General features: G+C 41.7%; 1 protein-coding gene across 1 annotated transcript in view; it reads right to left on the reverse strand.

Annotated features, from left to right (window-relative positions):
* The window catches only part of grip2b (glutamate receptor interacting protein 2b), a 223,823-nt gene that overhangs the window by 76,082 nt on the left and 120,241 nt on the right, over positions 1 to 27,500 (reverse strand). The window contains 1 exon segment of the mRNA XM_031825732.1: positions 23,100 to 23,245. Within this exon segment, the coding sequence (XP_031681592.1) occupies positions 23,100 to 23,245 (146 nt within the window).

The raw sequence follows: 27,500 nt of genomic DNA on the forward strand, positions 1-27,500 counted from the left end.
AGAACTGGTCTAAAGTAGTGTCCTATGTAGAGTCCAAAGAACTGGTCTAAAGTAGTCCCCTATGTAGAGTCCATAGAACTGATCTAAAGTAGTGTCCTATGTAGAGTCCATAGAACTCTGGTCTAAAGTAGTGTCCTATGTAGAGTCCATAGAACTGGTCTAAAGTAGTGTCCTATGTAGAGTGCATAGAACTCTGGTCTAAAGTTGTGTCCTATGTAGAGTCCATAGAACTGGTCTAAAGTAGTCCCCTATGTAGAGTCCATAGAACTGGTCTAAAGTAGTGTCCTATGTAGAGTCCAAAGAACTCTGGTCTAAAGTAGTGTCCTATGTAGAGTCCATAGAACTGGTCTAAAGTAGGTCCCTATGTAGAGTCCATAGAACTGGTCTAAAGTAGTGTCCTATGTAGAGTGCATAGAACTCGGGTCTAAAGTAGTGTCCTATGTAGAGTGCATAGAACTCTGGTCTAAAGTAGTGTTCTATGTAGAGTGCATAGAACATGTCTAAAGTAGTGTCCTATGTAGAGTCCATAGAACTGGTCTAAAGTAGTGTCCTATGTAGAGTCCATAGAACTGGTCTAAAGTAGTGTCCTATGTAGAGTGCATAGGACTCTGGTCTAAAGTAGTGTCCTATGTAGAGTGCATAGAACTCTGGCCTAAAGTAGTGTCCTATGTAGAGTCCATAGAACTGGTCTAAAGTAGTGTCCTATGTAGAGTCCAAAGAACTGGTCTAAAGTAGTCCCCTATGTAGAGTCCATAGAACTGGTCTAAAGTAGTGTCCTATGTAGAATCCATAGAACTGGTCTAAAGTAGTGTCCTATGTAGAGTGCATAGAACTCTGGTCTAAAGTAGTGTCCTATGTAGAGTGCATAGAACTCTGGTCTAAAGTAGTGTCCTATGTAGAGTGCATAGGACTCTGGTCTAAAGTAGTGTCCTATGTAGAGTGCATAGAACTCTGGTCTAAAGTAGTGTCCTATGTAGAGTGCATAGAACTCTGGTCTAAAGTAGTGTCCTATGTAGAGTCCATAGAACTGGTCTAAAGTAGTGTCCTATGTAGAGTCCAAAGAACTGGTCTAAAGTAGTGTCCTATGTAGAGTCCATAGAACTGGTCTAAAGTAGTGTCCTATGTAGAGTCCATAGAACTCTGGTCTAAAGTAGTGTCCTATGTAGAGTCCATAGAACTCTGGTCTAAAGTAGTGTCCTATGTAGAGTCCATAGAACTGGTCTAAAGTAGTCCCCTATGTAGAGTCCATAGAACTGGTCTAAAGTAGTGTCCTATGTAGAGTGCATAGAACTCTGGTCTAAAGTAGTGTTCTATGTAGAGTGCATAGAACTCTGGTCTAAAGTAGTGTCCTATGTAGAGTGCATAGAACTGGTCTAAAGTATTGTCCTATGTAGAGTCCATAGAACTGGTCTAAAGTAGTGTCCTATGTAGAGTCCAAAGAACTGGTCTAAAGTAGTGTCCTATGTAGAGTCCATAGAACTGGTCTAAAGTAGTGTCCTATGTAGAGTCCATAGAACTCTGGTCTAAAGTAGTGTCCTATGTAGAGTCCATAGAACTCTGGTCTAAAGTAGTGTCCTATGTAGAGTCCATAGAACTGGTCTAAAGTAGTCCCCTATGTAGAGTCCATAGAACTGGTCTAAAGTAGTGTCCTATGTAGAGTCCAAAGAACTCTGGTCTAAAGTAGTGCCCTATGTGAGTCCATAGAACTGGTCTAAAGTAGTGTCCTATGTAGAGTCCATAGAACTGGTCTAAAGTAGTGTCCTATGTAGAGTGCATAGAACTCTGGTCTAAAGTAGTGTCCTATGTAGAGTGCATAGAACTCTGGTCTAAAGTAGTGTCCTATGTAGAGTGCATAGAACTGGTCTAAAGTAGTGTCCTATGTAGAGTCCATAGAACTGGTCTAAAGTAGTGTCCTATGTAGAGTCCATAGAACAGGTCTAAAGTAGTGTCCTATGTAGAGTGCATAGAACTCTGGTCTAAAGTAGTGTCCTATGTAGAGTGCATAGAACTCTGGTCTAAAGTAGTGTCCTATGTAGAGTGCATAGAACTCTGGTCTAAAGTAGTGTCCTATGTAGAGTGCATAGGACTCTGGTCTAAAGTAGTGTCCTATGTAGAGTGCATAGAACTCTGGCCTAAAGTAGTGCCCTATGTAGAGTCCATAGAACTGGTCTAAAGTAGTGTCCTATGTAGAGTCCAAAGAACTGGTCTAAAGTAGTCCCCTATGTAGAGTCCATAGAACTGGTCTAAAGTAGTGTCCTATGTAGAGTCCATAGAACTGGTCTAAAGTAGTGTCCTATGTAGAGTGCATAGAACTCTGGTCTAAAGTAGTGTCCTATGTAGAGTGCATAGAACTCTGGTCTAAAGTAGTGTCCTATGTAGAGTCCAAAGAACTGGTCTAAAGTAGTCCCCTATGTAGAGTGCATAGAACTCTGGTCTAAAGTAGTGTCCTATGTAGAGTGCATAGAACTGGTCTAAAGTAGTGTCCTATGTAGAGTCCATAGAACTGGTCTAAAGTAGTGTCCTATATAGAGTCCATAGAACAGGTCTAAAGTAGTGTCCTATGTAGAGTGCATAGAACTCTGGTCTAAAGTAGTGTCCTATGTAGAGTGCATAGAACTCTGGTCTAAAGTAGTGTCCTATGTAGAGTGCATAGGACTCTGGTCTAAAGTAGTGTCCTATGTAGAGTGCATAGAACTCTGGCCTAAAGTAGTGTCCTATGTAGAGTCCATAGAACTGGTCTAAAGTAGTGTCCTATGTAGAGTCCAAAGAACTGGTCTAAAGTAGTCCCCTATGTAGAGTCCATAGAACTGGTCTAAAGTAGTGTCCTATGTAGAGTCCATAGAACTGGTCTAAAGTAGTGTCCTATGTAGAGTGCATAGAACTCTGGTCTAAAGTAGTGTCCTATGTAGAGTGCATAGAACTCTGGTCTAAAGTAGTGTCCTATGTAGAGTGCATAGAACTCTGGTCTAAAGTAGTGTCCTATGTAGAGTCCATAGAACTCTGGTCTAAAGTAGTGTCCTATGTAGAGTCCAAAGAACTGGTCTAAAGTAGTGTCCTATGTAGAGTCCATAGAACTGGTCTAAAGTAGTGTCCTATGTAGAGTCCATAGAACTCTGGTCTAAAGTAGTGTCCTATGTTTATTTTTTTATTTTATTTTACCTTTATTTAACCAGGCAAGTCAGTTAAGAACACATTCTTATTTTCAATGACGGCCTGGGAACAGTGGGTTAACTGCCTGTTCAGGGGCAGAACGACAGATTTGTACCAGCTCGGGGGTTTGAAATCGCAACCTTCCGGTTTCTAGTCCAACGCTCTAACCACTAGGCTACGCTGCTGCCCCATGTAGAGTCCTATGTAGAGTCCATAGGACTCTGGTCTAAAGTAGTGTCCTATGTAGAGTCCATAGAACTGGTCTAAAGTAGTGTCCTATGTAGAGTCAATAGAACTCTGGTCTAAAGTAGTGTCCTATGTAGAGTCCATAGAACTGGTCTAAAGTAGTCCCCTATGTATAGTCCATAGAACTGGTCTAAAGTAGTGTCCTATGTAGAGTCCAAAGAACTCTGGTCTAAAGTAGTGTCCTATGTAGAGTGCATAGAACTCTGGTCTAAAGTAGTGTCCTATGTAGAGTGCATAGAACTCTGGTCTAAAGTAGTGTCCTATGTAGAGTGCATAGAACTCTGGTCTAAAGTAGTGTCCTATGTAGAGTGCATAGGACTCTGGTCTAAAGTAGTGTCCTATGTAGAGTGCATAGAACTCTGGCCTAAAGTAGTGTCCTATGTAGAGTGCATAGAACTGGTCTAAAGTAGTGTCCTATGTAGAGTCCAAAGAACTGGTCTAAAGTAGTGTCCTATGTAGAGTCCAAAGAACTGGTCTAAAGTAGTCCCCCATGTAGAGTCCATAGAACTCTGGTCTAAAGTAGTGTCCTATGTAGAGTCCATAGAACTGGTCTAAAGTAGTGTCCTATGTAGAGTCCATAGAACTGGTCTAAAGTAGTGTCCTATGTAGAGTCCAAAGAACTCTGGTCTAAAGTAGTGTCCTATGTAGAGTCCATAGAACTGGTCTAAAGTAGTGTCCTATGTAGAGTCCATAGAACTGGTCTAAAGTAGTCCCCTATGTAGAGTCCATAGAACTCTGGTCTAAAGTAGTGTCCTATCTAGAGTCCATAGAACTGGTCTAAAGTAGTGTCCTATCTAGAGTCCATAGAACTCTGGTCTAAAGTAGTGTCCTATCTAGAGTTCATAGAACTCTGGTCTAAAGTAGTGTCCTATGTAGAGTCCATAGAACTGGTCTAAAGTAGTGTCCTATGTAGAGTGCATAGAACTCTGGTCTAAAGTAGTGTCCTATGTAGAGTGCATAGAACTGGTCTAAAGTAGTGTCCTATGTAGAGTGCATAGAACTCTGGTCTAAAGTAGTGTCCTATGTAGAGTGCATAGAACTCTGGTCTAAAGTAGTGTCCTATGTAGAGTGCATAGAACTCTGGTCTAAAGTAGTGTCCTATGTAGAGTGCATAGGACTCTGGTCTAAAGTAGTGTCCTATGTAGAGTGCATAGAACTCTGGCCTAAAGTAGTGCCCTATGTAGAGTCCATAGAACTGGTCTAAAGTAGTGTCCTATGTAGAGTCCAAAGAACTGGTCTAAAGTAGTCCCCTATGTAGAGTCCATAGAACTGGTCTAAAGTAGTGTCCTATGTAGAGTCCATAGAACTGGTCTAAAGTAGTGTCCTATGTAGAGTGCATAGAACTCTGGTCTAAAGTAGTGTCCTATGTAGAGTGCATAGAACTCTGGTCTAAAGTAGTGTCCTATGTAGAGTCCAAAGAACTGGTCTAAAGTAGTCCCCTATGTAGAGTGCATAGAACTCTGGTCTAAAGTAGTGTCCTATGTAGAGTGCATAGAACTGGTCTAAAGTAGTGTCCTATGTAGAGTCCATAGAACTGGTCTAAAGTAGTGTCCTATATAGAGTCCATAGAACAGGTCTAAAGTAGTGTCCTATGTAGAGTGCATAGAACTCTGGTCTAAAGTAGTGTCCTATGTAGAGTGCATAGAACTCTGGTCTAAAGTAGTGTCCTATGTAGAGTGCATAGGACTCTGGTCTAAAGTAGTGTCCTATGTAGAGTGCATAGAACTCTGGCCTAAAGTAGTGTCCTATGTAGAGTCCATAGAACTGGTCTAAAGTAGTGTCCTATGTAGAGTCCAAAGAACTGGTCTAAAGTAGTCCCCTATGTAGAGTCCATAGAACTGGTCTAAAGTAGTGTCCTATGTAGAGTCCATAGAACTGGTCTAAAGTAGTGTCCTATGTAGAGTGCATAGAACTCTGGTCTAAAGTAGTGTCCTATGTAGAGTGCATAGAACTCTGGTCTAAAGTAGTGTCCTATGTAGAGTGCATAGAACTCTGGTCTAAAGTAGTGTCCTATGTAGAGTCCATAGAACTCTGGTCTAAAGTAGTGTCCTATGTAGAGTCCAAAGAACTGGTCTAAAGTAGTGTCCTATGTAGAGTCCATAGAACTGGTCTAAAGTAGTGTCCTATGTAGAGTCCATAGAACTCTGGTCTAAAGTAGTGTCCTATGTTTATTTTTTTATTTTATTTTACCTTTATTTAACCAGGCAAGTCAGTTAAGAACACATTCTTATTTTCAATGACGGCCTGGGAACAGTGGGTTAACTGCCTGTTCAGGGGCAGAACGACAGATTTGTACCAGCTCGGGGGTTTGAAATCGCAACCTTCCGGTTTCTAGTCCAACGCTCTAACCACTAGGCTACGCTGCTGCCCCATGTAGAGTCCTATGTAGAGTCCATAGGACTCTGGTCTAAAGTAGTGTCCTATGTAGAGTCCATAGAACTGGTCTAAAGTAGTGTCCTATGTAGAGTCAATAGAACTCTGGTCTAAAGTAGTGTCCTATGTAGAGTCCATAGAACTGGTCTAAAGTAGTCCCCTATGTATAGTCCATAGAACTGGTCTAAAGTAGTGTCCTATGTAGAGTCCAAAGAACTCTGGTCTAAAGTAGTGTCCTATGTAGAGTGCATAGAACTCTGGTCTAAAGTAGTGTCCTATGTAGAGTGCATAGAACTCTGGTCTAAAGTAGTGTCCTATGTAGAGTGCATAGAACTCTGGTCTAAAGTAGTGTCCTATGTAGAGTGCATAGGACTCTGGTCTAAAGTAGTGTCCTATGTAGAGTGCATAGAACTCTGGCCTAAAGTAGTGTCCTATGTAGAGTGCATAGAACTGGTCTAAAGTAGTGTCCTATGTAGAGTCCAAAGAACTGGTCTAAAGTAGTGTCCTATGTAGAGTCCAAAGAACTGGTCTAAAGTAGTCCCCCATGTAGAGTCCATAGAACTCTGGTCTAAAGTAGTGTCCTATGTAGAGTCCATAGAACTGGTCTAAAGTAGTGTCCTATGTAGAGTCCATAGAACTGGTCTAAAGTAGTGTCCTATGTAGAGTCCAAAGAACTCTGGTCTAAAGTAGTGTCCTATGTAGAGTCCATAGAACTGGTCTAAAGTAGTGTCCTATGTAGAGTCCATAGAACTGGTCTAAAGTAGTCCCCTATGTAGAGTCCATAGAACTCTGGTCTAAAGTAGTGTCCTATCTAGAGTCCATAGAACTGGTCTAAAGTAGTGTCCTATCTAGAGTCCATAGAACTCTGGTCTAAAGTAGTGTCCTATCTAGAGTTCATAGAACTCTGGTCTAAAGTAGTGTCCTATGTAGAGTCCATAGAACTGGTCTAAAGTAGTGTCCTATGTAGAGTGCATAGAACTCTGGTCTAAAGTAGTGTCCTATGTAGAGTGCATAGAACTGGTCTAAAGTAGTGTCCTATGTAGAGTGCATAGAACTCTGGTCTAAAGTAGTGTCCTATGTAGAGTGCATAGAACTCTGGTCTAAAGTAGTGTCCTATGTAGAGTGCATAGGACTCTGGTCTAAAGTAGTGTCCTATGTAGAGTGCATAGAACTCTGGTCTAAAGTAGTGTCCTATGTAGAGTGCATAGAACTCTGGTCTAAAGTAGTGTCCTATGTAGAGTCCATAGAACTGGTCTAAAGTAGTATCCTATGTAGAGTCCAAAGAACTGGTCTAAAGTGGTGTCCTATGTAGAGTCCATAGAACTGGTCTAAAGTAGTGTCCTATGTAGAGTCCATAGAACTCTGGTCTAAAGTAGTGTCCTATGTAGAGTCCATAGAACTCTGGTCTAAAGTAGTGTCCTATGTAGAGTCCATAGAACTGGTCTAAAGTAGTGTCCTATGTAGAGTCCATAGAACTCTGGTCTAAAGTAGTGTCCTATGTAGAGTCCATAGAACTGGTCTAAAGTAGTGTCCTATGTAGAGTCCAAAGAACTCTGGTCTAAAGTAGTGTCCTATGTAGAGTCCATAGAACTGGTCTAAAGTAGTGTCCTATGTAGAGTGCATAGAACTCTGGTCTAAAGTAGTGTCCAATGTAGAGTGCATAGAACTCTGGTCTAAAGTAGTGTCCTATGTAGAGTGCATAGAACTCTGGTCTAAAGTAGTGTCCTATGTAGAGTGCATAGAACTGGTCTAAAGTAGTGTCCTATGTAGAGTCCATAGAACTGGTCTAAAGTAGTGTCCTATGTAGAGTGCATAGAACTCTGGTCTAAAGTAGTGTCCTATGTAGAGTGCATAGGACTCTGGTCTAAAGTAGTGTCCTATGTAGAGTGCATAGAACTCTGGCCTAAAGTAGTGTCCTATGTAGAGTCCATAGAACTGGTCTAAAGTAGTGTCCTATGTAGAGTCCATAGAACTCTGGTCTAAAGTAGTGTCCTATGTAGAGTCCATAGAACTGGTCTAACGTAGTGTCCTATGTAGAGTCCATAGAACTCTGGTCTAAAGTAGTGTTCTATGTAGAGTGCATAGAACTCTGGTCTAAAGTAGTGTCCTATGTAGAGTGCATAGAACTGGTCTAAAGTAGTGTCCTATGTAGAGTCCATAGAACTGGTCTAAAGTAGTGTCCTATGTAGAGTCCATAGAACTGGTCTAAAGTAGTGTCCTATGTAGAGTGCATAGAACTCTGGTCTAAAGTAGTGTCCTATGTAGAGTGCATAGAACTCTGGTCTAAAGTAGTGTCCTATGTAGAGTGCATAGAACTGGTCTAAAGTAGTGTCCTATGTAGAGTCCATAGAACTGGTCTAAAGTAGTGTCCTATGTAGAGTCCATAGAACAGGTCTAAAGTAGTGTCCTATGTAGAGTGCATAGAACTCTGGTCTAAAGTAGTGTCCTATGTAGAGTGCATAGAACTCTGGTCTAAAGTAGTGTCCTATGTAGAGTGCATAGAACTCTGGTCTAAAGTAGTGTCCTATGTAGAGTGCATAGGACTCTGGTCTAAAGTAGTGTCCTATGTAGAGTGCATAGAACTCTGGCCTAAAGTAGTGTCCTATGTAGAGTCCATAGAACTGGTCTAAAGTAGTGTCCTATGTAGAGTCCAAAGAACTGGTCTAAAGTAGTCCCCTATGTAGAGTCCATAGAACTGGTCTAAAGTAGTGTCCTATGTAGAGTCCATAGAACTGGTCTAAAGTAGTGTCCTATGTAGAGTGCATAGAACTCTGGTCTAAAGTAGTGTCCTATGTAGAGTGCATAGAACTCTGGTCTAAAGTAGTGTCCTATGTAGAGTCCAAAGAACTGGTCTAAAGTAGTCCCCTATGTAGAGTGCATAGAACTCTGGTCTAAAGTAGTGTCCTATGTAGAGTGCATAGAACTGGTCTAAAGTAGTGTCCTATGTAGAGTCCATAGAACTGGTCTAAAGTAGTGTCCTATGTAGAGTCCATAGAACAGGTCTAAAGTAGTGTCCTATGTAGAGTGCATAGAACTCTGGTCTAAAGTAGTGTCCTATGTAGAGTGCATAGAACTCTGGTCTAAAGTAGTGTCCTATGTAGAGTGCATAGGACTCTGGTCTAAAGTAGTGTCCTATGTAGAGTGCATAGAACTCTGGCCTAAAGTAGTGTCCTATGTAGAGTCCATAGAACTGGTCTAAAGTAGTGTCCTATGTAGAGTCCAAAGAACTGGTCTAAAGTAGTCCCCTATGTAGAGTCCATAGAACTGGTCTAAAGTAGTGTCCTATGTAGAGTCCATAGAACTCTGGTCTAAAGTAGTGTCCTATGTAGAGTCCATAGAACTCTGGTCTAAAGTAGTGTCCTATGTAGAGTCCATAGAACTGGTCTAAAGTAGTGTCCTATGTAGAGTGCATAGAACTGGTCTAAAGTAGTGTCCTATGTAGAGTCCATAGAACTGGTCTAAAGTAGTGTCCTATGTAGAGTGCATAGAACTCTGGTCTAAAGTAGTGTCCTATGTAGAGTGCATAGGACTCTGGTCTAAAGTAGTGTCCTATGTAGAGTGCATAGAACTCTGGCCTAAAGTAGTGTCCTATGTAGAGTCCATAGAACTGGTCTAAAGTAGTGTCCTATGTAGAGTCCATAGAACTCTGGTCTAAAGTAGTGTCCTATGTAGAGTCCATAGAACTGGTCTAACGTAGTGTCCTATGTAGAGTCCATAGAACTCTGGTCTAAAGTAGTGTTCTATGTAGAGTGCATAGAACTCTGGTCTAAAGTAGTGTCCTATGTAGAGTGCATAGAACTGGTCTAAAGTAGTGTCCTATGTAGAGTCCATAGAACTGGTCTAAAGTAGTGTCCTATGTAGAGTCCATAGAACTGGTCTAAAGTAGTGTCCTATGTAGAGTGCATAGAACTCTGGTCTAAAGTAGTGTCCTATGTAGAGTGCATAGAACTCTGGTCTAAAGTAGTGTCCTATGTAGAGTGCATAGAACTGGTCTAAAGTAGTGTCCTATGTAGAGTCCATAGAACTGGTCTAAAGTAGTGTCCTATGTAGAGTCCATAGAACAGGTCTAAAGTAGTGTCCTATGTAGAGTGCATAGAACTCTGGTCTAAAGTAGTGTCCTATGTAGAGTGCATAGAACTCTGGTCTAAAGTAGTGTCCTATGTAGAGTGCATAGAACTCTGGTCTAAAGTAGTGTCCTATGTAGAGTGCATAGGACTCTGGTCTAAAGTAGTGTCCTATGTAGAGTGCATAGAACTCTGGCCTAAAGTAGTGTCCTATGTAGAGTCCATAGAACTGGTCTAAAGTAGTGTCCTATGTAGAGTCCAAAGAACTGGTCTAAAGTAGTCCCCTATGTAGAGTCCATAGAACTGGTCTAAAGTAGTGTCCTATGTAGAGTCCATAGAACTGGTCTAAAGTAGTGTCCTATGTAGAGTGCATAGAACTCTGGTCTAAAGTAGTGTCCTATGTAGAGTGCATAGAACTCTGGTCTAAAGTAGTGTCCTATGTAGAGTCCAAAGAACTGGTCTAAAGTAGTCCCCTATGTAGAGTGCATAGAACTCTGGTCTAAAGTAGTGTCCTATGTAGAGTGCATAGAACTGGTCTAAAGTAGTGTCCTATGTAGAGTCCATAGAACTGGTCTAAAGTAGTGTCCTATGTAGAGTCCATAGAACAGGTCTAAAGTAGTGTCCTATGTAGAGTGCATAGAACTCTGGTCTAAAGTAGTGTCCTATGTAGAGTGCATAGAACTCTGGTCTAAAGTAGTGTCCTATGTAGAGTGCATAGGACTCTGGTCTAAAGTAGTGTCCTATGTAGAGTGCATAGAACTCTGGCCTAAAGTAGTGTCCTATGTAGAGTCCATAGAACTGGTCTAAAGTAGTGTCCTATGTAGAGTCCAAAGAACTGGTCTAAAGTAGTCCCCTATGTAGAGTCCATAGAACTGGTCTAAAGTAGTGTCCTATGTAGAGTCCAAAGAACTGGTCTAAAGTGGTGTCCTATGTAGAGTCCATAGAACTGGTCTAAAGTAGTGTCCTATGTAGAGTCCATAGAACTCTGGTCTAAAGTAGTGTCCTATGTAGAGTCCATAGAACTCTGGTCTAAAGTAGTGTCCTATGTAGAGTCCATAGAACTGGTCTAAAGTAGTGTCCTATGTAGAGTCCATAGAACTCTGGTCTAAAGTAGTGTCCTATGTAGAGTCCATAGAACTGGTCTAAAGTAGTGTCCTATGTAGAGTCCAAAGAACTCTGGTCTAAAGTAGTGTCCTATGTAGAGTCCATAGAACTGGTCTAAAGTAGTGTCCTATGTAGAGTGCATAGGACTCTGGTCTAAAGTAGTGTCCTATGTAGAGTGCATAGAACTCTGGCCTAAAGTAGTGTCCTATGTAGAGTCCATAGAACTGGTCTAAAGTAGTGTCCTATGTAGAGTCCAAAGAACTGGTCTAAAGTAGTCCCCTATGTAGAGTCCATAGAACTGGTCTAAAGTAGTGTCCTATGTAGAGTCCATAGAACTGGTCTAAAGTAGTGTCCTATGTAGAGTGCATAGAACTCTGGTCTAAAGTAGTGTCCTATGTAGAGTGCATAGAACTCTGGTCTAAAGTAGTGTCCTATGTAGAGTGCATAGAACTCTGGTCTAAAGTAGTGTCCTATGTAGAGTCCATAGAACTCTGGTCTAAAGTAGTGTCCTATGTAGAGTCCAAAGAACTGGTCTAAAGTAGTGTCCTATGTAGAGTCCATAGAACTGGTCTAAAGTAGTGTCCTATGTAGAGTCCATAGAACTCTGGTCTAAAGTAGTGTCCTATGTTTATTTTTTTATTTTATTTTACCTTTATTTAACCAGGCAAGTCAGTTAAGAACACATTCTTATTTTCAATGACGGCCTGGGAACAGTGGGTTAACTGCCTGTTCAGGGGCAGAACGACAGATTTGTACCAGCTCGGGGGTTTGAACTCGCAACCTTCCGGTTTCTAGTCCAACGCTCTAACCACTAGGCTACGCTGCTGCCCCATGTAGAGTCCTATGTAGAGTCCATAGGACTCTGGTCTAAAGTAGTGTCCTATGTAGAGTCCATAGAACTGGTCTAAAGTAGTGTCCTATGTAGAGTCAATAGAACTCTGGTCTAAAGTAGTGTCCTATGTAGAGTCCATAGAACTGGTCTAAAGTAGTCCCCTATGTATAGTCCATAGAACTGGTCTAAAGTAGTGTCCTATGTAGAGTCCAAAGAACTCTGGTCTAAAGTAGTGTCCTATGTAGAGTGCATAGAACTCTGGTCTAAAGTAGTGTCCTATGTAGAGTGCATAGAACTCTGGTCTAAAGTAGTGTCCTATGTAGAGTGCATAGAACTCTGGTCTAAAGTAGTGTCCTATGTAGAGTGCATAGGACTCTGGTCTAAAGTAGTGTCCTATGTAGAGTGCATAGAACTCTGGCCTAAAGTAGTGTCCTATGTAGAGTGCATAGAACTGGTCTAAAGTAGTGTCCTATGTAGAGTCCAAAGAACTGGTCTAAAGTAGTGTCCTATGTAGAGTCCAAAGAACTGGTCTAAAGTAGTCCCCCATGTAGAGTCCATAGAACTCTGGTCTAAAGTAGTGTCCTATGTAGAGTCCATAGAACTGGTCTAAAGTAGTGTCCTATGTAGAGTCCATAGAACTGGTCTAAAGTAGTGTCCTATGTAGAGTCCAAAGAACTCTGGTCTAAAGTAGTGTCCTATGTAGAGTCCATAGAACTGGTCTAAAGTAGTGTCCTATGTAGAGTCCATAGAACTGGTCTAAAGTAGTCCCCTATGTAGAGTCCATAGAACTCTGGTCTAAAGTAGTGTCCTATCTAGAGTCCATAGAACTGGTCTAAAGTAGTGTCCTATCTAGAGTCCATAGAACTCTGGTCTAAAGTAGTGTCCTATCTAGAGTTCATAGAACTCTGGTCTAAAGTAGTGTCCTATGTAGAGTCCATAGAACTGGTCTAAAGTAGTGTCCTATGTAGAGTGCATAGAACTCTGGTCTAAAGTAGTGTCCTATGTAGAGTGCATAGAACTGGTCTAAAGTAGTGTCCTATGTAGAGTGCATAGAACTCTGGTCTAAAGTAGTGTCCTATGTAGAGTGCATAGAACTCTGGTCTAAAGTAGTGTCCTATGTAGAGTGCATAGGACTCTGGTCTAAAGTAGTGTCCTATGTAGAGTGCATAGAACTCTGGTCTAAAGTAGTGTCCTATGTAGAGTGCATAGAACTCTGGTCTAAAGTAGTGTCCTATGTAGAGTCCATAGAACTGGTCTAAAGTAGTGTCCTATGTAGAGTCCAAAGAACTGGTCTAAAGTGGTGTCCTATGTAGAGTCCATAGAACTGGTCTAAAGTAGTGTCCTATGTAGAGTCCATAGAACTCTGGTCTAAAGTAGTGTCCTATGTAGAGTCCATAGAACTCTGGTCTAAAGTAGTGTCCTATGTAGAGTCCATAGAACTGGTCTAAAGTAGTGTCCTATGTAGAGTCCATAGAACTCTGGTCTAAAGTAGTGTCCTATGTAGAGTCCATAGAACTGGTCTAAAGTAGTGTCCTATGTAGAGTCCAAAGAACTCTGGTCTAAAGTAGTGTCCTATGTAGAGTCCATAGAACTGGTCTAAAGTAGTGTCCTATGTAGAGTGCATAGGACTCTGGTCTAAAGTAGTGTCCTATGTAGAGTGCATAGAACTCTGGCCTAAAGTAGTGTCCTATGTAGAGTCCATAGAACTGGTCTAAAGTAGTGTCCTATGTAGAGTCCAAAGAACTGGTCTAAAGTAGTCCCCTATGTAGAGTCCATAGAACTGGTCTAAAGTAGTGTCCTATGTAGAGTCCATAGAACTGGTCTAAAGTAGTGTCCTATGTAGAGTGCATAGAACTCTGGTCTAAAGTAGTGTCCTATGTAGAGTGCATAGAACTCTGGTCTAAAGTAGTGTCCTATGTAGAGTGCATAGAACTCTGGTCTAAAGTAGTGTCCTATGTAGAGTCCATAGAACTCTGGTCTAAAGTAGTGTCCTATGTAGAGTCCAAAGAACTGGTCTAAAGTAGTGTCCTATGTAGAGTCCATAGAACTGGTCTAAAGTAGTGTCCTATGTAGAGTCCATAGAACTCTGGTCTAAAGTAGTGTCCTATGTTTATTTTTTTATTTTATTTTACCTTTATTTAACCAGGCAAGTCAGTTAAGAACACATTCTTATTTTCAATGACGGCCTGGGAACAGTGGGTTAACTGCCTGTTCAGGGGCAGAACGACAGATTTGTACCAGCTCGGGGGTTTGAACTCGCAACCTTCCGGTTTCTAGTCCAACGCTCTAACCACTAGGCTACGCTGCTGCCCCATGTAGAGTCCTATGTAGAGTCCATAGGACTCTGGTCTAAAGTAGTGTCCTATGTAGAGTCCATAGAACTGGTCTAAAGTAGTGTCCTATGTAGAGTCAATAGAACTCTGGTCTAAAGTAGTGTCCTATGTAGAGTCCATAGAACTGGTCTAAAGTAGTCCCCTATGTATAGTCCATAGAACTGGTCTAAAGTAGTGTCCTATGTAGAGTCCAAAGAACTCTGGTCTAAAGTAGTGTCCTATGTAGAGTGCATAGAACTCTGGTCTAAAGTAGTGTCCTATGTAGAGTGCATAGAACTCTGGTCTAAAGTAGTGTCCTATGTAGAGTGCATAGAACTCTGGTCTAAAGTAGTGTCCTATGTAGAGTGCATAGGACTCTGGTCTAAAGTAGTGTCCTATGTAGAGTGCATAGAACTCTGGCCTAAAGTAGTGTCCTATGTAGAGTGCATAGAACTGGTCTAAAGTAGTGTCCTATGTAGAGTCCAAAGAACTGGTCTAAAGTAGTGTCCTATGTAGAGTCCAAAGAACTGGTCTAAAGTAGTCCCCCATGTAGAGTCCATAGAACTCTGGTCTAAAGTAGTGTCCTATGTAGAGTCCATAGAACTGGTCTAAAGTAGTGTCCTATGTAGAGTCCATAGAACTGGTCTAAAGTAGTGTCCTATGTAGAGTCCAAAGAACTCTGGTCTAAAGTAGTGTCCTATCTAGAGTCCATAGAACTGGTCTAAAGTAGTGTCCTATCTAGAGTCCATAGAACTCTGGTCTAAAGTAGTGTCCTATCTAGAGTTCATAGAACTCTGGTCTAAAGTAGTGTCCTATGTAGAGTCCATAGAACTGGTCTAAAGTAGTGTCCTATGTAGAGTGCATAGAACTCTGGTCTAAAGTAGTGTCCTATGTAGAGTGCATAGAACTGGTCTAAAGTAGTGTCCTATGTAGAGTGCATAGAACTCTGGTCTAAAGTAGTGTCCTATGTAGAGTGCATAGAACTCTGGTCTAAAGTAGTGTCCTATGTAGAGTGCATAGGACTCTGGTCTAAAGTAGTGTCCTATGTAGAGTGCATAGAACTCTGGTCTAAAGTAGTGTCCTATGTAGAGTGCATAGAACTCTGGTCTAAAGTAGTGTCCTATGTAGAGTCCATAGAACTGGTCTAAAGTAGTGTCCTATGTAGAGTCCAAAGAACTGGTCTAAAGTGGTGTCCTATGTAGAGTCCATAGAACTGGTCTAAAGTAGTGTCCTATGTAGAGTCCATAGAACTCTGGTCTAAAGTAGTGTCCTATGTAGAGTCCATAGAACTCTGGTCTAAAGTAGTGTCCTATGTAGAGTCCATAGAACTGGTCTAAAGTAGTGTCCTATGTAGAGTCCATAGAACTCTGGTCTAAAGTAGTGTCCTATGTAGAGTCCATAGAACTGGTCTAAAGTAGTGTCCTATGTAGAGTCCAAAGAACTCTGGTCTAAAGTAGTGTCCTATGTAGAGTCCATAGAACTGGTCTAAAGTAGTGTCCTATGTAGAGTGCATAGAACTCTGGTCTAAAGTAGTGTCCTATGTAGAGTGCATAGAACTCTGGTCTAAAGTAGTGTCCTATGTAGAGTGCATAGAAATCTGGTCTAAAGTAGTGTCCTATGTAGAGTGCATAGAACTGGTCTAAAGTAGTGTCCTATGTAGAGTCCATAGAACTGGTCTAAAGTAGTGTCCTATGTAGAGTGCATAGAACTCTGGTCTAAAGTAGTGTCCTATGTAGAGTGCATAGGACTCTGGTCTAAAGTAGTGTCCTATGTAGAGTGCATAGAACTCTGGCCTAAAGTAGTGTCCTATGTAGAGTCCATAGAACTGGTCTAAAGTAGTGTCCTATGTAGAGTCCATAGAACTCTGGTCTAAAGTAGTGTCCTATGTAGAGTCCATAGAACTGGTCTAACGTAGTGTCCTATGTAGAGTCCATAGAACTCTGGTCTAAAGTAGTGTCCTATGTAGAGTCCATAGAACTCTGGTCTAAAGTAGTGTCCTATGTAGAGTCCATAGAACTGGTCTAAAGTAGTGTCCTATGTAGAGTCCATAGAACTCTGGTCTAAAGTAGTGTCCTATGTAGAGTCCATAGAACTGGTCTAAAGTAGTCCCCTATGTAGAGTCCATAGAACTGGTCTAAAGTAGTGTCCTATGTAGAGTCCAAAGAACTCTGGTCTAAAGTAGTGTCCTATGTAGAGTCCATAGAACTGGTCTAAAGTAGTGTCCTATGTAGAGTGCATAGAACTCTGGTCTAAAGTAGTGTCCTATGTAGAGTGCATAGAACTCTGGTCTAAAGTAGTGTCCTATGTAGAGTGCATAGAACTGGTCTAAAGTAGTGTCCTATGTAGAGTGCATAGAACTCTGGTCTAAAGTAGTGTCCTATGTAGAGTGCATAGAACTCTGGTCTAAAGTAGTGTCCTATGTAGAGTGCATAGAACTCTGGTCTAAAGTAGTGTCCTATGTAGAGTCCATAGAACTCTGGTCTAAAGTAGTGTCCTATGTAGAGTCCAAAGAACTGGTCTAAAGTAGTGTCCTATGTAGAGTCCATAGAACTGGTCTAAAGTAGTGTCCTATGTAGAGTCCATAGAACTCTGGTCTAAAGTAGTGTCCTATGTTTATTTTTTTATTTTATTTTACCTTTATTTAACCAGGCAAGTCAGTTAAGAACACATTCTTATTTTCAATGACGGCCTGGGAACAGTGGGTTAACTGCCTGTTCAGGGGCAGAACGACAGATTTGTACCAGCTCGGGGGTTTGAACTCGCAACCTTCCGGTTTCTAGTCCAACGCTCTAACCACTAGGCTACGCTGCTGCCCCATGTAGAGTCCTATGTAGAGTCCATAGGACTCTGGTCTAAAGTAGTGTCCTATGTAGAGTCCATAGAACTGGTCTAAAGTAGTGTCCTATGTAGAGTCAATAGAACTCTGGTCTAAAGTAGTGTCCTATGTAGAGTCCATAGAACTGGTCTAAAGTAGTCCCCTATGTATAGTCCATAGAACTGGTCTAAAGTAGTGTCCTATGTAGAGTCCAAAGAACTCTGGTCTAAAGTAGTGTCCTATGTAGAGTGCATAGAACTCTGGTCTAAAGTAGTGTCCTATGTAGAGTGCATAGAACTCTGGTCTAAAGTAGTGTCCTATGTAGAGTGCATAGAACTCTGGTCTAAAGTAGTGTCCTATGTAGAGTGCATAGGACTCTGGTCTAAAGTAGTGTCCTATGTAGAGTGCATAGAACTCTGGCCTAAAGTAGTGTCCTATGTAGAGTGCATAGAACTGGTCTAAAGTAGTGTCCTATGTAGAGTCCAAAGAACTGGTCTAAAGTAGTGTCCTATGTAGAGTCCAAAGAACTGGTCTAAAGTAGTCCCCCATGTAGAGTCCATAGAACTCTGTCTAAAGTAGTGTCCTATGTAGAGTCCATAGAACTGGTCTAAAGTAGTGTCCTATGTAGAGTCCATAGAACTGGTCTAAAGTAGTGTCCTATGTAGAGTCCAAAGAACTCTGGTCTAAAGTAGTGTCCTATGTAGAGTCCATAGAACTGGTCTAAAGTAGTGTCCTATGTAGAGTCCATAGAACTGGTCTAAAGTAGTCCCCTATGTAGAGTCCATAGAACTCTGGTCTAAAGTAGTGTCCTATCTAGAGTCCATAGAACTGGTCTAAAGTAGTGTCCTATCTAGAGTCCATAGAACTCTGGTCTAAAGTAGTGTCCTATCTAGAGTTCATAGAACTCTGGTCTAAAGTAGTGTCCTATGTAGAGTCCATAGAACTGGTCTAAAGTAGTGTCCTATGTAGAGTGCATAGAACTCTGGTCTAAAGTAGTGTCCTATGTAGAGTGCATAGAACTGGTCTAAAGTAGTGTCCTATGTAGAGTGCATAGAACTCTGGTCTAAAGTAGTGTCCTATGTAGAGTGCATAGAACTCTGGTCTAAAGTAGTGTCCTATGTAGAGTGCATAGGACTCTGGTCTAAAGTAGTGTCCTATGTAGAGTGCATAGAACTCTGGTCTAAAGTAGTGTCCTATGTAGAGTGCATAGAACTCTGGTCTAAAGTAGTGTCCTATGTAGAGTCCATAGAACTGGTCTAAAGTAGTGTCCTATGTAGAGTCCAAAGAACTGGTCTAAAGTGGTGTCCTATGTAGAGTCCATAGAACTGGTCTAAAGTAGTGTCCTATGTAGAGTCCATAGAACTCTGGTCTAAAGTAGTGTCCTATGTAGAGTCCATAGAACTCTGGTCTAAAGTAGTGTCCTATGTAGAGTCCATAGAACTGGTCTAAAGTAGTGTCCTATGTAGAGTCCATAGAACTCTGGTCTAAAGTAGTGTCCTATGTAGAGTCCATAGAACTGGTCTAAAGTAGTGTCCTATGTAGAGTCCAAAGAACTCTGGTCTAAAGTAGTGTCCTATGTAGAGTCCATAGAACTGGTCTAAAGTAGTGTCCTATGTAGAGTGCATAGGACTCTGGTCTAAAGTAGTGTCCTATGTAGAGTGCATAGAACTCTGGCCTAAAGTAGTGTCCTATGTAGAGTCCATAGAACTGGTCTAAAGTAGTGTCCTATGTAGATTCCAAAGAACTGGTCTAAAGTAGTCCCCTATGTAGAGTCCATAGAACTGGTCTAAAGTAGTGTCCTATGTAGAGTCCATAGAACTGGTCTAAAGTAGTGTCCTATGTAGAGTGCATAGAACTCTGGTCTAAAGTAGTGTCCTATGTAGAGTGCATAGAACTCTGGTCTAAAGTAGTGTCCTATGTAGAGTGCATAGAACTCTGGTCTAAAGTAGTGTCCTATGTAGAGTGCATAGAACTCTGGTCTAAAGTAGTGTCCTATGTAGAGTCCATAGAACTCTGGTCTAAAGTAGTGTCCTATGTAGAGTCCAAAGAACTGGTCTAAAGTAGTGTCCTATGTAGAGTCCATAGAACTGGTCTAAAGTAGTGTCCTATGTAGAGTCCATAGAACTCTGGTCTAAAGTAGTGTCCTATGTTTATTTTTTTATTTTATTTTACCTTTATTTAACCAGGCAAGTCAGTTAAGAACACATTCTTATTTTCAATGACGGCCTGGGAACAGTGGGTTAACTGCCTGTTCAGGGGCAGAACGACAGATTTGTACCAGCTCGGGGGTTTGAACTCGCAACCTTCCGGTTTCTAGTCCAACGCTCTAACCACTAGGCTACGCTGCTGCCCCATGTAGAGTCCTATGTAGAGTCCATAGGACTCTGGTCTAAAGTAGTGTCCTATGTAGAGTCCATAGAACTGGTCTAAAGTAGTGTCCTATGTAGAGTCAATAGAACTCTGGTCTAAAGTAGTGTCCTATGTAGAGTCCATAGAACTGGTCTAAAGTAGTCCCCTATGTATAGTCCATAGAACTGGTCTAAAGTAGTGTCCTATGTAGAGTCCAAAGAACTCTGGTCTAAAGTAGTGTCCTATGTAGAGTGCATAGAACTCTGGTCTAAAGTAGTGTCCTATGTAGAGTGCATAGAACTCTGGTCTAAAGTAGTGTCCTATGTAGAGTGCATAGAACTCTGGTCTAAAGTAGTGTCCTATGTAGAGTGCATAGGACTCAGGTCTAAAGTAGTGTCCTATGTAGAGTGCATAGAACTCTGGCCTAAAGTAGTGTCCTATGTAGAGTGCATAGAACTGGTCTAAAGTAGTGTCCTATGTAGAGTCCAAAGAACTGGTCTAAAGTAGTGTCCTATGTAGAGTCCAAAGAACTGGTCTAAAGTAGTCCCCCATGTAGAGTCCATAGAACTCTGGTCTAAAGTAGTGTCCTATGTAGAGTCCATAGAACTGGTCTAAAGTAGTGTCCTATGTAGAGTCCATAGAACTGGTCTAAAGTAGTGTCCTATGTAGAGTCCAAAGAACTCTGGTCTAAAGTAGTGTCCTATGTAGAGTCCATAGAACTGGTCTAAAGTAGTGTCCTATGTAGAGTCCATAGAACTGGTCTAAAGTAGTCCCCTATGTAGAGTCCATAGAACTCTGGTCTAAAGTAGTGTCCTATCTAGAGTCCATAGAACTGGTCTAAAGTAGTGTCCTATCTAGAGTCCATAGAACTCTGGTCTAAAGTAGTGTCCTATCTAGAGTTCATAGAACTCTGGTCTAAAGTAGTGTCCTATGTAGAGTCCATAGAACTGGTCTAAAGTAGTGTCCTATGTAGAGTGCATAGAACTCTGGTCTAAAGTAGTGTCCTATGTAGAGTGCATAGAACTGGTCTAAAGTAGTGTCCTATGTAGAGTGCATAGAACTCTGGTCTAAAGTAGTGTCCTATGTAGAGTGCATAGAACTCTGGTCTAAAGTAGTGTCCTATGTAGAGTGCATAGGACTCTGGTCTAAAGTAGTGTCCTATGTAGAGTGCATAGAACTCTGGTCTAAAGTAGTGTCCTATGTAGAGTGCATAGAACTCTGGTCTAAAGTAGTGTCCTATGTAGAGTCCATAGAACTGGTCTAAAGTAGTGTCCTATGTAGAGTCCAAAGAACTGGTCTAAAGTGGTGTCCTATGTAGAGTCCATAGAACTGGTCTAAAGTAGTGTCCTATGTAGAGTCCATAGAACTCTGGTCTAAAGTAGTGTCCTATGTAGAGTCCATAGAACTCTGGTCTAAAGTAGTGTCCTATGTAGAGTCCATAGAACTGGTCTAAAGTAGTGTCCTATGTAGAGTCCATAGAACTCTGGTCTAAAGTAGTGTCCTATGTAGAGTCCATAGAACTGGTCTAAAGTAGTGTCCTATGTAGAGTCCAAAGAACTCTGGTCTAAAGTAGTGTCCTATGTAGAGTCCATAGAACTGGTCTAAAGTAGTGTCCTATGTAGAGTGCATAGAACTCTGGTCTAAAGTAGTGTCCTATGTAGAGTGCATAGAACTCTGGTCTAAAGTAGTGTCCTATGTAGAGTGCATAGAACTCTGGTCTAAAGTAGTGTCCTATGTAGAGTGCATAGAACTGGTCTAAAGTAGTGTCCTATGTAGAGTCCATAGAACTGGTCTAAAGTAGTGTCCTATGTAGAGTGCATAGAACTCTGGTCTAAAGTAGTGTCCTATGTAGAGTGCATAGGACTCTGGTCTAAAGTAGTGTCCTATGTAGAGTGCATAGAACTCTGGCCTAAAGTAGTGTCCTATGTAGAGTCCATAGAACTGGTCTAAAGTAGTGTCCTATGTAGAGTCCATAGAACTCTGGTCTAAAGTAGTGTCCTATGTAGAGTCCATAGAACTGGTCTAACGTAGTGTCCTATGTAGAGTCCATAGAACTCTGGTCTAAAGTAGTGTCCTATGTAGAGTCCATAGAACTCTGGTCTAAAGTAGTGTCCTATGTAGAGTCCATAGAACTGGTCTAAAGTAGTGTCCTATGTAGAGTCCATAGAACTGGTCTAAAGTAGTGTCCTATGTAGAGTCCATAGAACTGGTCTAAAGTAGTGTCCTATGTAGAGTGCATAGAACTCTGGTCTAAAGTAGTGTCCTATGTAGAGTGCATAGAACTCTGGTCTAAAGTAGTGTCCTATGTAGAGTGCATAGAACTGGTCTAAAGTAGTGTCCTATGTAGAGTGCATAGAACTCTGGTCTAAAGTAGTGTCCTATGTAGAGTGCATAGAACTCTGGTCTAAAGTAGTGTCCTATGTAGAGTGCATAGAACTCTGGTCTAAAGTAGTGTCCTATGTAGAGTGCATAGGACTCTGGTCTAAAGTAGTGTCCTATGTAGAGTGCATAGAACTCTGGCCTAAAGTAGTGTCCTATGTAGAGTCCATAGAACTGGTCTAAAGTAGTGTCCTATGTAGAGTCCATAGAACTCTGGTCTAAAGTAGTGTCCTATGTAGAGTCCATAGAACTCTGGTCTAAAGTAGTGTCCTATGTAGAGTCCATAGAACTGGTCTAAAGTGCCATTTGGCATGCAGTCATAAGGTTCATCATCATCATCTGTATTGCATACTATCATATTATCCTACTATCATATTTTCCTACTATCCTACAATCATATTATCCTACTATCATATTTTCCTACTATCCTACAATCATATTTTCCTACCATCATACTATCATGCTATCCTACTATCCTAGTATCCTACTATAATTCTTTCATAATATCCTATTATCCTAATATCATACTATCCTACTGTCCATCCCAAATAAAAGCTGTTTGATCAGGTTGCTGAGAATCTGGGAAAATTGTTATCAAAAAGGATGCACCTACTCCAATTAGTTGTGTGCAGACATACATACATTGAAAATGCAGATTATTTTTTATAATGACTAGCTATCATTAGGCCTGCTCATTATAACGATTACCATTAGACCATCAGACCCACCATTTGATCAACTAATTAGATTTATACACTGGATATTTTAAATGAGAATTGTAAAAGTTACTTTGGCCCTTAGGGTAACTACTCTAAACCCTGATGATAAACTGTTCATTACAATGATTACTAGACCATTAGTCTAAGGCAGGGGTGTCCAACTCATTTTGCCCCTAGAGCCACATGCAGTCTCCAACAACGTCCGGAGAGCCGCACTGAAAATTGGTTATATTTCCTCACCATCAAAATTTGCAAGAAATAGTCCTCTATTCATCCTTTTCTTGCCATTTTCGATGTCTAGGCTTTCATTTGGGTGATTATTAGTGAGCTAGACATAATGGGCTGGATACAGTAAGCTGGACACATTGAGCTGGACACATTGAGCTGGACACATTGAGTTGGACACATTGAGCTGGACACATTAAGCTGGACACATTGAGCTGGACACATTGAGCTGGACACATTGAGCTGGACACAGTGAGCCGGACACAGTGAGCTGGACACATTGAGCTGGACACAGTGAGCTGGACATATTGAGCTGGACATATTGAGCTGGACACAGTGAGCTGAACACAGTAAACTGGAAGTATACATTTAAAGTATATTGAGTTTGAAATCTCAAACCACCCCCTCACGTGCCGGATCTGGCCCATGTTTGACAACCCTGGTCTATAGCTTTTCAACCATTTTATAAATTCATTAGTTTCACATATTGTACATATAGCCTACTGGGAGGCCTAAGCCCAAGAGACCAACCTGCGACGTCAAACTCTATTTCAAGAGAGACCTTATTGGCCAGAGCGGCGTCTCGGAGAAGCTGATTGGCCTCTTCCAGTGTTCCATCCTCCGTGGGGATTCCGTTGATGGACAGGAGTCTGTCTCCAACCTGCAGCAGGCCGCACCTGTCGGGACAAACAATCAAATGTAATTATAAAGCCCTGTTGACACAACATGTCTTTACTGTAATCCGGCCTGGATTCAAAAGAGAAGTTAGGGAAAAAAACATTTTTACATAATTTTACAATATAAATCGGATCAAATACATTTGATTGGTAAGTACAGTGTAGCAGAGTTAAGACATTGATTGATAATGAATACAGTAACCTCCAGGGAAGGAGAGCATATGAATCTTATTACCAATCATCTGGACTACAGCTGATTGAAAAGGCACTGGAGAGAGAGGGAGAGAGAAAAGGAGAGAGAGAAAAGGAGAGAGAGAGTAGGGATGAGAGAGAGAGAGTAGGAATGAGAGAGAGAGAGTAGAAATGAGAGAGAGAGTAGGAATGAGAGAGAGAGAGAGAGTAGAAATGAGAGAGAGATTAGGAATGAGAGAGAGAGAGAAAGAGAGAGAGAGCAAGAGGGTAGAGAGAGAGAGAGAGAGAGAGAGAGAGAGAGAGAGAGAGAGAGAGAGAGAGAGAGACAGAGAGAAAGAGAGAGAGAGAGAGAGAGAGAGAGAGAGAGACAGAGAGAAAGAGAGAGAGAGAGAGAGAGAGAGAGAGAGAGAGAGAGAGAGAGAGACAGATAGATAAGAATATATTAAAGCAGAGTTGGAAACAAACGGACTCCATTACAAGTTAAGAGGTGTTCTGATTATTTTTACACACACACACACACACACACACACACACACACACACACACACACACACACACACACACACACACACACACACACACACACACACACACACACACACAGAGAGAGAGTCGTGATGTTGATGTCTCAGTAGTTTACAGTGTGATGCTGCCGTGAGGTCTGAGGCCATGCTCCATTAACCACCCACTCAATGATCTCACCCAGTACTAATTAATCACCAGCCTCTTGTTTGGATGTAGGAATCAACAGCCACCTTCTCTTCTCTGGCCCAACAGGCTGTTTAGCGAATATGTCCTACATATCTACACTCTTAGAAAAAAGGGTTCCAAAAGGGTTCTTCGGCAAATTATTAACCCCTCCACCACCCCCCCCTCGTCGGAGGACAAATATCTACATTTTTTTTTTACAGCTTTTTTGTAACATATATATACACTTTACATATATACATGGTACTTTTACATACATCAATCACATAACAAGAATACATGACTGAACATAAACTCTTTAATCCCGCCCCTCAGCCTCTCTCAGCCCATCCCACCTATCACCATAGCCCTCAACTCTTTAATCCCGCCCCTCAGCCTCTCTCAACCCATCCCACCTATCACCATAGCCCTCAGCTCTTTAATCCCACCCCTCAGCCTCTCTCAGCCCATCCCACCTATCACCATAGCCCTCAACTCTTTAATCCCGCCCCTCAGCCTCTCTCAACCCATCCCACCTATCACCATAGCCCTCAACTCTTTAATCCCGCCCCTCAGCCTCTCTCAACCCATCCCACCTATCACCATAGCCCTCAACTCTTTAATCCCACCCCTCAGCCTCTCTCAACCCATCCCACCTATCACCATAGCCCTCAGCTCTTTAATCCCACCCCTCAGCCTCTCTCAACCCATCCAACCTATCACCATAGCCTTCAGCTCTTTAATCCCAACCCTCAGCCTCTCTCAGCCCATCCCACCTATCACCATAGCCCTCAGCTCTTTAATCCCACCCCTCAGCCTCTCTCAACCCATCCCACCTATCACCATAGCCCTCAGATCTTTAATCCCGCCTCTCAGCCTCTCTCAACCCATCCCACCTATCACCATAGACCTCAGCTCTTTAATCCCGCCCCTCAGCCTCTCTCAGCCCATCCCACCTATCACCATAGCCCTCAGCTCTTTAATCCCGTCTCTCAGCCTCTCTCAGCCCATCCCACCTATCACCATAGCCCTCAGCTCTTAATCCCGCCCCTCAGCCTCTCTCAACCCATCCCACCTATCACCATAGCACTCAGTTCTTTAATCCCGCCCCTCATCCTCTCTCAACCCATCCCACCTATCACCATAGCCCTCAGCTCTTTAATCCCGCCCCTCAGCCTCTCTCAACCCATCCCACCTATCACCATAGCCCTCAGCTCTTTAATCCCGCCCCTCAGCCTCTCTCAACCCATCCCACCTATCACCATAGCCCTCAGCTCTTTAATCCCGCCCCTCAGCCTCTCTCAGCCCATCCCACCTATCACCATAGCCCTCAGCTCTTTAATCCCGCCCCCTCAGCCTCTCTCAACCCATCCCACCTATCACCATAGCCCTCAGATCTTTAATCCCGCCTCTCAGCCTCTCTCAACCCATCCCACCTATCACCATAGCCCTCAGCTCTTTAATCCCGCCCCTCAGCCTCTCTCAACCCATCCCACCTATCACCATAGCACTCAGTTCTTTAATCCCGCCCCCTCAGCCTCTCTCAACCCATCCCACCTATCACCATAGCCCTCAGCTCTTTAATCCCGCCCCTCAGCCTCTCTCAACCCATCCCACCTATCACCATAGCCCTCAGCTCTTTAATCCCGCCCCTCAGCCTCTCTCAGCCCATCCCACCTATCACCATAGCCCTCAGCTCTTTAACCCCCCCCCTCAGCCTCTCTCAACCCATCCCACCTATCACCATAGCCCTCAACTCTTTAATCCCGTCTCTCAGCCTCTCTCAGCCCATCCCACCTATCACCATAGCCCTCAGCTCTTTAATCCCGCCTCTCAGCCTCTCTCAACCCATCCCACCTATCACCATAGCCCTCAACTCTTTAATCCCGCCCCTCAGGCTCTCTCAGCCCACCTATCACCATAGACCACCTCGTTTGGTTTCCATGTGCCAAACATTTTTCAATTGTGCTGTCATGTTTTACATACATCTTGAACCTTTCTAATCGTATATTATCCACAGATTGTGAACGAAAGATGAAAACCTTTCCTACCAGTATTATTATATTATTTATTGACTGACTATGGCTTTCCAAATCGCTCAACACTGCTATTTGTAAGGTTAATTTTAAGTGCATGTTATGATTTTTTTTTAACCATTCCTGAACCTGTGACCAGAAACAACCTACATAGAGACTAGACCAGAATAAATTTTCTTCGCAGGAAAAATCTACAGAGCTGAGATTGTTGTATTGTTGCCCCATATATATACTGTAGCATTCTGTTGGTGGCAAGAATTTTATATAATAATTGAAAAACTCTAAGTGTGGAATCAAGTGTAGTTTTTTTGTACCAGTTTATAAACCATATGCCATGGAATTGGTACATCAAAAATCTCCTCCCATTTATTTTGCCACCCCTATGGCGCAGCTGTCAACATTTATGTCAATTTATTTTTCTATTTATGCCAGTTCCTTTCAGCCAATTTATATCTTTAATATATGGCAGGCAAACAAGTTCCCTTCCTTCTCCGTTTTCTACTTGCCTCCTCCATTTTTGTGGTAACGCTGCAATCAGTTGGTTGTAAATTTGGATTGAGCCGATATTCCCATATATTTTCGATAGCTGCAGATGTGACATAACTCCTCAGTTTCTATTCATAATATCATTAATACATATAATACCATATTTAAATATTTGTTCTGTAAAATAATGTTTTATTTATTTTTTAATTTGTACATTTGAGTTTAACCATAACATTTATTGTAATATTTGTTCTATCTTTTCTGGAGGATAAAACTGAAATTGTAACCAGCTTTGTATAGCTTGTTTAAGAAAGGGCGATACTTTAAACAATATTTCATTTTCAATTCAAAATGAGAAGTCGTAATCTGTTTAAAGACAAAAAACAAGCAATGTTTTTAAACAAAGGAAAAGCCATTCTTAATAATCTACCGGAGAATCATTTTGGATTTAAGTATAATTTATGTATGAGTGAAGTTTTTAGTGAGAGGGTTAATCATTTTAGCCCCCTAAACTCATATTCATTATATAAATAGGCACGTTTAATTTTGTCTGGCTCAGCATTCCAAATAACATGAAACATGATTTTCTGCTCATATGATTTAAAAAAAACAAGTCATCTGGAGTAGGCAGTGACATTAGTATGTAAACTGTGATAAGACCAAAGAGTTTTTCCATAAATAGACAAGTATTTACCTGTCCATGGTTACAGAATCTTATCTTATTTTTGTCTTATCTATTTTTGTCTTATCTATTTTTGCTAACTTTCTATTGAAATGAATTGTGGTGAATTCATTTATATTTTTTGAGATGTGAATACCAAGTATGCCTACTTCACCATCCGCCCATTTTATTA

Source organism: Oncorhynchus kisutch, linkage group LG5 (genome assembly GCF_002021735.2).
Source record: "Oncorhynchus kisutch isolate 150728-3 linkage group LG5, Okis_V2, whole genome shotgun sequence".
NCBI classification, from domain to species: Eukaryota; Metazoa; Chordata; class Actinopteri; order Salmoniformes; family Salmonidae; genus Oncorhynchus; species Oncorhynchus kisutch.